The sequence below is a fragment of the Carassius gibelio genome, chromosome A9 (assembly GCF_023724105.1).
Source record: "Carassius gibelio isolate Cgi1373 ecotype wild population from Czech Republic chromosome A9, carGib1.2-hapl.c, whole genome shotgun sequence".
Classification (NCBI taxonomy): Eukaryota; Metazoa; Chordata; class Actinopteri; order Cypriniformes; family Cyprinidae; genus Carassius; species Carassius gibelio.
This window is the reverse complement of record NC_068379.1, coordinates 8,206,964-8,219,605: the sequence shown is the minus strand read 5'-3', so window position 1 is coordinate 8,219,605 and position 12,642 is coordinate 8,206,964. Positions and strand designations below refer to the sequence as shown.

The 12,642-nt window shown below is 38.9% G+C and overlaps 1 protein-coding gene across 1 annotated transcript in view; it reads left to right on the top strand.

The window, feature by feature from the left end:
• The window catches only part of LOC128019599 (mitogen-activated protein kinase kinase kinase 20), a 36,407-nt gene that overhangs the window by 8,918 nt on the left and 14,847 nt on the right, over positions 1 to 12,642 (top strand). The window contains exons 5-11 of the mRNA XM_052605676.1: positions 177 to 242; positions 317 to 345; positions 453 to 590; positions 4,518 to 4,604; positions 4,691 to 4,765; positions 6,711 to 6,817; positions 8,146 to 8,281. Of these exons, the coding sequence (XP_052461636.1) occupies positions 177 to 242; positions 317 to 345; positions 453 to 590; positions 4,518 to 4,604; positions 4,691 to 4,765; positions 6,711 to 6,817; positions 8,146 to 8,281 (638 nt within the window). The remainder of the gene's footprint in view (positions 1 to 176; positions 243 to 316; positions 346 to 452; positions 591 to 4,517; positions 4,605 to 4,690; positions 4,766 to 6,710; positions 6,818 to 8,145; positions 8,282 to 12,642) is intronic.

The following is a 12,642-nucleotide window of genomic DNA, read 5'->3' as shown; positions in this document are numbered from 1 at the left end:
CATTATAGAAGCACACTAACAAGAACACAAGCTTGACACTTCAGTGATTAAACAAGACTGTAAGCACACTACTGTAAACACATTTCCTGTGTGTTTCTACACACTGAGAAACTGGAGAAGCAGCGTATGTCCCATTCCTTCAGTAAAATAATCACTTTGTGTGTTTCCTCTCATAGGCATGCATTATCTGCACGCCGAGGCCCCGTTTACAGTCATTCACAGAGACCTCAAGTCCCGAAATGGTAAAACAGTTCTCTCTATATGTTTGCTGCTATATTATCTGTGGCCTGACCAGCTCTGTGTGTTTTCATTCCAGTTGTGTTGACGGCAGATGCAGTACCCAAGGTACACGATGACTGTCTGTTCATACACACACAACCAAGCTTTATTAGTTAAAGATGACAAATCAGCCCAATTAATCTGCTCATTAATTGGGCTCTCCATGTCCTCAGATCTGTGATTTCGGGGCGTCTAAGTTTCATTCCCACACCACCCACATGTCTCTGGTGGGCACCTTTCCCTGGATGGCCCCTGAAGTCATCCAGAGCTTCCCTGTGTCTGAGACCTGCGACACGTACTCGTATGGAGTGGTGAGTGTGCCATATCATATCGTCCACGATAATACCAGTATAAATTCTATATCGTCATATCACAATATCAATAATCAAATGACGTGTGGTGGATACGTTCACTAGCATGCACAACAACAACAACACAACAAACCTAATAGATGTGTTCAACTTGAAGCAGCGCTGTGCAGACTGATCGCTGTATGACAACAAAGTATCGTGAGAGGGGTTCTAGAGCGTATTCGAGCGCACACTCTTACCTAGGCAAGGAGCACATTTTTAGTAAAGCGGTGTGGAGAGAGGCGAGGGGTCCAGTGATTTCAACTGACTGCATGAGGCCAGCGTAAAAAGACATGAAAGCTTATCAATTCCACGTGTTTTAAGCCTAACCAATTTAAACGTTTAAAGCATTCAAAGAAGACGCAGAAAAACTCAGGTGAGTTTTTGCGTAAATACCAAACCAAGAACGAACAAATACATCTTGCCAGTGTAAACATACAAGTACAAAAAGACATGAAAAGCTTAATTCTGCACCTGCATTGCTGTTCGGTGCATACAGTGTGCATGCAGAGAGCTGCGTCTACAGCCTTTAAACACCAAACTGAGTTTTGTCTCTTCTTGCTCTTGAAATAATATATACTTTATAATGTATACTGTATACTGTCCATGTCCAGAAAGGTAAGAATAACATCATCAAAGTAGTCCATGTGACATCAGAGGGTCAGTTAGAATTTGTTGAAGCATCAAAAATAAAATTTGGTCCAAAAATAACAAAATGTATGACTTTATTCATCATTGTCTTCTCTTCCGTGTCTGTTGTGAGAGAGAATTCAAAACAAAGCAGTCTGGATATCCGGTTCGTGAACGAATCATTCATCAATCAATCACTCATTATCTGGCTCGGCTCGTTGTTCATCTTCAGTTCTCTCTTCACATCAGTTCAGTCAGTGTACTGTTGGAGTAAATGAATTACTCCGGGATATTGGTTTATTCTGACTCAGAGGGAGTGTCAGCCACATTAAAAAAGTTAAAAGCTTAATTCATTTTTGGATTAATGCATATTAGAGATGCGAACCGTTTAAAACGATTCAGTTCGATTTGGTGAACTGGTTCAAGAAGATCCGGTTACTTCGAATGATTCATTTACGAACCGTATATCACTACACTGCAGAGATTATCTCTGCATTATCTCTCACAACAGACACAGAAGAAAAGACAATGCTGAATAAAGTCATAGTTTTTGCTTTTTTTGGACCAAAATGTATTTTCGCACTTCAACAAATTCTAACTGACCCTCTGATGTCACATGGACTACTTTGAAGATGTTTTTCTTACCTTTCTGGACATGGACAGTATACCGTACACCAGGGGCGGAGTGGGACAAAAAAATCTACCGGGAAATTTCGTAAACCACCGGCCCTCGGTGGTCAAAAAAAAAAATTGCTAAAAAATATATACTACTAACGTCATAACCCTTGCAAAATTATTTTAAATATATTAAGAAAGCCACCGCTACTGGTCACATGGTCTATGGTTGGACTGATTTGTTTAGATCCAGTGAAATTGCTGCCTTGACAACGCCACGTGAGAGTTGTTCACACCGCCACTGACTTGAGCTTCCAAAGTTACCGGAAGTCATTCATTTTCAATGGAAGCTGGCTTCTCTCAGCTGCAAGGAGCGTCAAATTCCTTGACGTTGCGTTTTGAGTGACCGGATATATATAATACACACACCACTGTCTACCTACCACTAATTAAATTGGTCATTATTATTAGGCTACCAACATTTACTAGCTTGTGCTAGTTCACGGGCGGCTAGCAATAACGTACGTTAATGCTTGAGAGGCGCCACTGTTTTTCACATGTTGACGCCTGATTTCGGAATAAATCCGCACTTTTTGAGCACTTTGATGCATTCTCCTCTAGCATCCGCTGCGTCTTCATTCTGGCCTTTTCGGCCCCTCCTTTGTCCTTTCTCTTCTTGCCTGCCATGGGGGTATCGTTAAATGTTATGCAACCACGCTAATCCTTGCTGACTGTCAATTTCTTTTTTCTAGAATTTGCACGCTTTCTCTCTCTCTCTCTCTAGTCTGGCGTGTGCCATTTTTGGGTCATGCCATTAGACGAGGGGGCAGGGGGCGCTCCTTATCTCCCTACATTTCTGTAAACAGACTTGACCTGCAGTCGGTTCATTGGATAAACGAATTCCCCATTCCCAGGAGGTTTTACTCCATTCTATGTTAATTTAAGAACAAACAAATGAATTAAATACTCGTTTTTTGTTTGTTTTTGTGACCATGAAAGATCTGTATGAAGAATATGACGGGGGAGATGAGATAAGTGTGCAGGGGGGTAACTATGACTGAGAAATACAGTGCCGGCCGCCGCGCTCCCGCTCCGGCCACTCTCACGGCCATTATGAATAATTTATAATGGGCCGATCATGAAAATTCATCAAAAACAAAAATTCATAGGAAAAAGTCCCGATCGTCCCGATTGCCACTCCGCCCCAGCCGTACACACAGTTTCAATGGAGGGACTGAGAGCTCTCAGACTAAATCTAAAATATCTTTAACTGTGTTACGAAGATGAACGGCGGTCTCACTGGTTTGGAACGACATGAGGGTGAGTTATTAATGACATAATTTTAATATTTGGGTGAACTAACCCTTTAAAGGGGGGGTTAAATGCTATTTCATTCATACTGAGTTTTTTACACTGTTAAAGAGTTGGATTCCCATGCTAAACATGGACAAAGTTTCAAAAATTAAGTTGAACGTTTGAAGGAGTATTTTTGTTCCCAAGTAAAACTGCTTAAAATATCTCTGCCTCCTTGTTAGTGCGTCCCTTCCCATGCCGGAGACCCGGGTTCGAGCCCCGCTCAGAGCGAGTCGTTGCTGCTGCTGCTCTCGTTCAGTTTCAGCCTCGGGATCTGATTCTGGATCATAAATAAACGGCTGAATCTGACTGTAAGCCATGGTTTGTTTTGGATGATGGTTTTTCCCTCACGGTAATGTCACAGTTTCCACATGCTCTCAACACAAAAGCCTACTGGCGCTCGTGATTCTTTAGCTCCGCCCACACGTCACGCCTCCAGCGGCTCGTGTTTTTCCGGGAAAAATCGGTACAGACTATCTTTCTCTTATGAATATAATAAAACTAAAGACTTTTTGGAGTTATGAAGGATGCAGTACTACTCTTTAGGTACTCAAGATTAACAGGATATTGAGTGAAAACGAGCATTTCACCCCCCCTTTAATGGATGTATTATCTCTTAAATTGACCACACCTAATTTACTAGCTGCTGTCAGTGCCCTTAATCTTAATCCAATAAATCTTTACTGAATTACTTTGTAGTTTTAACAAGAAATAATCTATATTTAATTTATACAGTAAAGACTATGTAATGCTATTAACATTTGATTATTCAGTTTCTGTACCTGGACACCTACAAACTTAAAACAAAAACTTAAACGTTGTTCAATTTGTATATTTGTTTATTTGTGCTACTTAAACAATTTCAAACAGAGTCCACCAGTAAAAACCTGCACAGGAGCCCCTCAAACCCCAGCTACGACCCCGTACACCGATCGGTCTGCTTCAAGTGAACATGCATCTGCTGCTGCCACTTTATGACAATAGATTTACACGTCTGTCATCGATGACAGTAGCTCATTGGAAAAGGAAAAATCCCCTTCATTTTGATTGCATTAATAAATTATGCTGCCTGCCAGTTGCAATCACCAATAAAACACTGTTCAATGTTTATTTTGTTCCATATTGTCGTAAATATTGTCATACTCTTGAAATATCGTGATATATCACCCACTCCTAGAGCGTATCATTTTTTTTCTCAGTGTGGTTGCACTGTGAAGTCAGTTGTTTGATGCATTGAGCCTATGCATAGATAGCTCACAGAGCTGTGAATAATGCGTGGGTTTCTTTCAGGTCCTGTGGGAGATGCTGACTCGTGAAGTTCCCTTCAAAGGTCTGGAGGGGCTGCAGGTGGCCTGGCTGGTGGTGGAGAAAAACGAGGTAAAAGCCGACTCTGGTCGACTGACGTGTCTTCAGCAGCTCTGACTCGGATCGTTTCTGACATGTTTCACCTGTGTGTTCTGCAGCGGCTGACGATTCCCAGTAGCTGCCCGGCCAGTTTCGCCTGTCTGATGAGAAGCTGCTGGGTGACGGAACCGAAAGTAAGACAACCAATACACGTTTAACTTGAAGTGTAAATGAGGTCACGCCATAGATTATGACCACAGACTAAACCACTGCTGTCAGAATAATTCAGTGGAAAGCAGCTAAGGCCTGCTCGAAAACATCACATGCAAACATTCTTCCTGAAGATCTAGTGTCAGCCTTTTACATTAATCTGCTTCTCTCCTGCTCTATGTGCTCACATACCTTATTAACTCCAAAACTGCAGAAGATTTCCATTCAAACCGAAAGCTTACATCTAGGCTAGCCAGAAAAATGCATTTCACTCACTGATGCGCTAAAACTGACAGCGCTTATACTTGTCAGCAACCTGCCAAAATAAAAGCTTATGGGCTTCTGAAACTGTATGAATATATTTCTTCTTTGTGACATAAAGACTTTACAGTGGAAGTCACTGCTTAGCTAAACTGATTGGTTACCAACTAAATATTGGTTTTAAATATTTTTAGCGGTTCACAGAATAAAGAAGGTCATTCAGGATTCAAACGACTAGTGAATCAACACTTTTACTGTATGATTATCCGATGAGATCATATTTAGCAAATACAGTATAAATTGAATGCAAACATACAATAAACCTCAGATAATTACATGCATTGCAGAGCAGTAGTAATATGTTGCAGTAAACCAATACAGTAATTATGCAGTGCTTAAGTAGATTGGTATTTACTCCATGTTAAAGTGAAAAGCATTAATGCGTGAATAATAGATAAGACATGCTGTTTGGTCAGGACATTAATAACCGCTGTCTTTATTAATATATGACTGTCTCTTATCCTGACATTTTTAATTCATCCAATCAAAGTTCACGTCAGGGCTTTTCCCCCTCTCAGTTTGAGTCTGTCAGGTGACACATCTCCTCTGGACACTTTTTAATTTAAAATGCTGTTAATGTGTCACAGTTTAATTGTTGTATGATGCGCTTCGACCTCACAAGCCCTTGTGAAAAAGAAGTGCAAAGTTGTATTGAATGTGCACTTGAAGTGTACTTCCAAAGGATATATATTTTTAAGTACTTTCAGATATTATAATATTATTAATGAAATAAAAAGCTACTTAAGTATACTTCAAGAGAGACACTCTCATGACCAGTTTTGTGGAAAGTAAGTTTTAGAAGTAATGCATTACAGTATTGCATTACTCCATAAAAAAGTAACTAATTGTGATACTTGTTACTATTTATGGAAGGTAATGCATTGTTACTTTTAGTGACCTGAGCTGGGCTTGCTTATGTTTTTAAAAACAGAAAACCCAAAAGTTATATTTTTGGCACCTGTAAAGGCCTCACTCCTGATTCCTCTCAAAACGGGGACAGGAGAGGTGACAGTGAACACATGGTAAAACATTACTTATTTAAAAAAAAAAAAAAAACTTTATATTTAAAAGTAATGCATTACTTTACTGGTTACTTGAAAAAAGAAATCTGATTGCGTAACTTGCATTACTTGTAATGCATTACGGCCAACACTGTTCTTAACACACTTAAGCAGACTTTTAAAAAAATGCATTTTTAAAAGTTTTACTTTAAATGACATTTTAAATAATTCTAAAGCACGTGTAAAGTACTTTTATTATATTTAAAGTTAATATATTTTAAAAGTACTAAATTGCAACTTTGTGATTCAGCTAATTGCATTCATTACCAATTTAAACTATAAAACATTTTTATTTAATTGCAACTATCATGGCGTCTAAAAACTTTACATTCAGTTTGCACTTAAGTATATTATTACCGTAATAAGTACTTTTTTTAATGTACTGTAACGTGTACTTTTTCACTTTTTTTTTTTTCATTAGGGTGCATTTTGATGTAGCCAACCAATACATTTTGATAGTCTTGAGTTCAGTCTTTCAGAAAGTGATCTGATGTGTCTCGCTGGGAAATGCTGCTGTTTTAATGGAGATGTTGTGCTGGTGTTGTAGGACAGGCCTCTGTTCAAACACATCCTGTCCACGCTGGAGGCCATGTGGAGCGACAGTCACTTACCGGAGGAGTGCAACACCTTCCTGCACAGTAAAGCAGAGTGGAGGTACAGCAGCTCACCTATGATCACATCCTGCACAAATATCAAGATCATATTCCTGCCAGTTGATGGTTTTTTTTTTTTTTTTCGTTACTACATTGCATAAAAATGCAAAACAAAATACAACTAAAGTTTAAATACTGCAAAGATTAAAGTAAAATTTAATATGTAATAATATAATATAATACACACAGTACCATGTGTGTCTCTATTGGTGGTCTAGACATATTTGGGTGTTTGATGCTATATTAAGACTGGAAGAGGTTCCTGTCCCTCCCTACAGCTAAACAGAGAAACAGACAGAACCACAGAGGGAACGAAGAGAAGAAATCTGATGGGCCAAAAAGAGGAAGAGGGCATGTGAATGTAAAAATTTCAACAGCGTTTCTCAGAAAAGAAGCTGACAAGGAAATCAATCACATGGGATGTTTGGGCTTGGAGCAGGGGGCGGGGCTAAAGGAGATGGGAGGAGTTTGAGGACTTGCTGTTCGTTTGTAAAGAACTGTTGTCTGGAGACAGTGTGTAGCTCCCTCTGCTGGTGTCATAGCATATTACAAACGAACAATGACTGTACACACACCTATAATTAAAGAAACACCGCTGGACGATTCTGCACTAAATGTTGCCGACCAGCTGAGAAAATGTCTCACCTTTAGCAGCATTTAGGCTGTCTAGTGAATAAAGACAGCATTCAGCCATTTATTCTTCCATCAGAGCTGTGTGTGCTGTGACAGATGGCCAACCCAATTAAATCAGCATACAAAAACAACAATTTCTTCAAAACACACGTATAGCCATTCGTTAGAGCATGTGGAAACATATTTTAATACAAAATAAATACCTGCGAGTAACAGTATAGACACTGTGTGTGTCTAAAATGGGACATTTGTATACAGGTTTAACAAAAACTATGAGTATGTTTAGACCCCAAAAGTCCTTTTTTTTGCCAGTTGTTGTAAAATATTTGAACACAAATGTTTAATATATATGTATATTTTTTTTATAAGTGGTTTTTTTCTGTTGTTCTGGTCCTAAGTCCAGTGCAATTTATAATAATATTGCTAAAATTGTCAGTTCAATCTAAAAGTGTTAGTGATGTCATAAAATGAGTTACAAAATAATAAATAATGATAAAAAACTGATATGTGATATATATATCACCTAATCCTAAATATATTTACATCTCCATAAATATTTTATGGACATCAATGTATGGCACATTATGCAAAAATTAAAATAGGAATGTCGTCAGTGGCAAACAGGTTAATCACTGATGGATGTGTTTCTGGAAAGTGTTGATGGGTTGATGAAGATGATGTGCTCTGTGTGAACAGGTGTGAGATCGAGGCGACCCTAGAGCGTCTGAAGCGGCTGGAGAGAGATCTCAGCACCAAAGAACAAGTGCTGAAGGAAAGAGAGAGACGCTTAAAGATGTGGGAGAGGAAGCTCATTGAGCAGTCCAACACACCGGTGAGTCTCTGTCTCCAACCAGAAGTTATTGTTTACTCCAAAGCAGTCTGAATCATTTCTGTCATGCAGGTTTTGCTATCACTTTATTAAAGGGGGGGTGAAATGCTCGTTTTCTCCTGTTAATCTTGAGTACCTATAGAGTAGTACTGCATCCCTCATAATTCCAAAAAGTCTCTAGTTTTATTATATTCATAAGAGAAAGATAGTCTGTACCAATTTTTCCTGGAAAAACACGAGTGGCTGGAGGCGTGACGTGTGGGCGGAGCTAAAGAATCACGAGCACCAGTAGGCTTTTGCGTTGAGAGCGTTTGGAAACTGTGACTTTACCGTGAGGACAAAACAAACAAAAACAAACCATGGCTAACAGTCAGATTCAGCCGTTTATTTATGATCCAGAATCAGATCCAGAGGTTGAAATTTAACAAGAGCAGCAGCAGCAACGACGTCTCTATGTGGTATGTACTGAAACTGTTTATATTTGCTTAGCGGTTTAGGAAAATTACTAAGTTCCACTTTATGTCGTCTTTTTTTTTTTTTTAAGCTGTAAATGTGGAAAGTGCAGTTTGATGACAACATCGCATGTTGTTTACTTGATGTGCTTATGCGCCGATAGCTGAGTTAACAACACAGAGATATCTGAAGCAGTTTTACTCACCGCCTGCGGTTCCAACACACGATCGTGACCCTTTTTCGTTGGGACTGCATTATCCTTAAGAAATAAACGATGTGCAAATCCGGCGTCAAACTGGGCCTTGTTTGTAAAACAAGCATCTTCGAAATGCAGGGAACAAACAAAAACACTTGCACAACTCCGTTGATACTCTGTAAAAATAAACTACATCCACTGGTCCCTTAATGCTGTTTTTTTTTTTTTTTTTGTAATCTGTGCAGGGTTGTCTTGCCCTGGCAACCAAAAACACAGTCCTTTTGTGACATTTCGCGACCCCCCAGCTCTGATCAGTGAAGTCTGTTGTGCTCTCTCTGCTCTGCTATACGGGAGCGCGCGCTCTTCCGGCAGACGTGCCCTCAGGACCCATATAAGGAAATTCCGCTCCATCTAACGTCACACAGACCCATATTCGAAAAAAACTTTCCGAAACTTGTGACAAACCGGAAGGAGTATTTTTGGAACAAAAATACTCCTTCAAACGTACAACTTAATTTTTGAAACTTTGTCCATGTTTAGCATGGGAATCCAACTCTTTAAAGGGACACTGAGTAGGAATTACTCCCATCTAGTGGTGAAATTGTATTTTGCATTCAAACTAACTTTGCTCTCCAGCACCTCGCTTTTTCAAATGCGCGTTGCATCTACGGTAGGCGATATGTACCAAAAAGCAGGATGTCTTCTAATAGCACTTCATCGAGTTTTCCTTCAGGTGAACAGGTGTGTTATTTCAAACAAACTGCAACATGACAACTAACAAACGAATGTTACAGTATGAATTACTGACTGTGGAAAACATGAAATATTGTAATTAGTAGTTATGTCTAACTTATTCGTTATATTTTCTGAATTATATGCATTGTTAGATATAAAAAAAATATTATAATATAGACTGTTAACACTGACTTACCTGTCGAGAAGAAAACTGGCCACTTCAGCGTCTCTTTTGAAATCTTTATCAAGCATTAGCTCTTTCCACCTAGAAAAAGCTTCCCCGACATTAACTCTTGTTTTCTGTAATCTACGGTCACGTTTCCTTTTACGTTCTATTTTTGACTGTTTTGGCGACGATGTTTTCTTCTCCTGTGGCGCGGCATATGTATGGTCCATAATAAGAATGCAATCCAGACTTTTAAACTTGCCGGTGCAGTTTCAAGCGCCTCTCACTGCTCTGCACCTGCGTTTCTGGCTCTGACCGAAAACGCGCTGTGGAAACGCGTTGGCTTAGTACTTTTTGTCCCTCTCTGCTATTATAGGTTTGCAAGATGGCGGAACTACATGGAAGCCTCCGTCAACCTACCTGTCCCATGTATATAAAGATAATAAATTCTTCATTTATGAGGATTAGTTTAAACATTGGCATAGGTATTTGTACACCATTGAGGGCATATTTATGAATAGAAATATTGATTTTAGATAATAAAATACCTAAAAAGTTACTTATTGTCCCTTTAACAGTGTATAAAACTCAGTATGCATGAAATAGCATTTCACCCCCCCTTTAAGGTGTCCTTGTTACAAATGTAACGTATTTACTATTATAATAACATTTAATCATGCATAAATACATGCAAGTAACCCAAAGCCAAACCCTAACCATATAGTATGTACATGTAGTTAATTAATATCACTCAGTACTTAAATATATTATCACACTGTAACAACCTAAAAACCTTACAATAAAATAGTGCAATCCACTTTCTTCTACAAGTACACATTCAAAACAATTAAGCACACTTTTGCACAAGCAAAAAGTAGTCCGCATAAATTGTGTTGTTCTGTGAGTTAATTGTGACATTTTGAGTGAACCGTTCCTTTAAGAGATCTCTAACGCACATTAAAACAAGCCACTCGTGTATGTTACCTGCGGCTCACCTGAGCATCATGGTATGCAGTGTTTGGCATGCAAGTGCTGTGCTTTACTATTTGAGCTACAGGAATGATGTATGAATAAACACACTTGACAGCAGAAATAGCATTAGTATGTTTCATGACTATCTAACATGTTGTAAAAAAGGAAGCACAATCTTTTCATTGGCTGCACGCTTTTCCCTCATCACTACCTTCTGAATGACAGTTAACATCTGATGTTGCTGATTTCCTTCCCTTTATTTCTTTTCCTGTCCTTGTCCTTCTGACTGTGTCCGTGTTCTGTTGTCATCTGTCAGTTCTTTCTTCCTGTGGTGGCAGTGTTAAGCTCAGAGTTGTTCGTTGACTCGAGTGTGGAGGAGGATCTGAGTTCAGAGGCGTCGTGTGATGGAGAAGTGCAGGCCATCATGAGGGAGTTTGATCAGATGTTTCCTCTGGAGTTCCCCTCGGCCAATCTGAACTCGCTTACACAGGGACACCAGATCCCCATGCCTTTGAGCTTAGCTGCGTTTGACTCATCCGATGACAGTGACTAGGACCCCAGGACACTGTTTTGGGGTGTCCGTTAATTGCCTACCCACGTCACCTTTTTTCCTAGTGAGCCTACTGTTTTAGATAGTGGGAGACGCTTCCAGTTTGAAGAGGTATCACTCAAAAAACTATTTCAAATAATCATTAATTATATAAATTATATAAATAATCCTTATCTGTCAGTTTGACCCAATAAGTTGTACACTTTCTGTTTTCAGACATCAGAAGAATAACAACAAAAATATCTGTGCCATGATGATTATTATTGTTTTTTCCTTTGTATTCCGCTGTTAATATATATAACAAAAGATAACATATGCTGTACACTATAAAACAATTCCGTAAGATTTACGGTAAAACAATAGCAGAATTTGTTGCCAGAATTTTACAGTAAAAAATTATGGTAGAAACATTTTAGGTTTTACTGTTTTAACTTAAATTTACAGTTAAATACCGTAATTTCATTAACTGATATAATGTTAATATACTAACCTATTGAAGGACTGAAATCTGTTTTGTACCTTTGCATTACACTGATAACTACCAAAAGCAGCTGGTGATGAGAAAGTCACATGATGAACCAAAGCCTATCACAAGCAGCTTTTAAATATTAACATTTATAGAAGGTGCAGTGTCCTTCACACAAACACTAAACACCATCATGGTAACATACACATGAAACTAAAATAATGCAATAAACATTAATTTAACAACATTAGCTGTAACAAACAACCCTAATGTACAAAACTGATTAAAAAAAGGAAGACTAGCGGACATTTAAATGAAACTTTAATAACCAAATAAACACAAAATAGCGCGACAGCCCCTCACGGACGACTGTCGCACAAATAAAACCAAACACAAAATAAATCCAGGCCTGGTCTTCTCTCGTCCTTCTCTGTCGTAACTCCTCCTCTTTATACTTCCGATCTCCTCCGTGGGACTTGAGACCGGTGAGTGGAGCAGGTGTCGCTCATCTCCAATCACTACACCGGCCTCGCTCCGTTCCCACGGCTCTCGGCCTCGCCCCACTCGTCACAATAATGAAAAAGAATTCACTCCCAAAAACGCTATTAAGGTAAAATTACACGTAATGTCCAATACAGTTTTTCACTGTTTATATTAGGGGAACTTACCGTTAACCATTTAACAGGTTTTAGCATTTTTACAGTCTTTTACAGTTAAAGGGGTCATATGGTGTTTGTTTAAAGATCATTATTTGTGTGTATGTCGTGTAACCGAATATGTTGACATGCTTTAATATTCAAAAACACATTTTTTATCAAATTCTGTA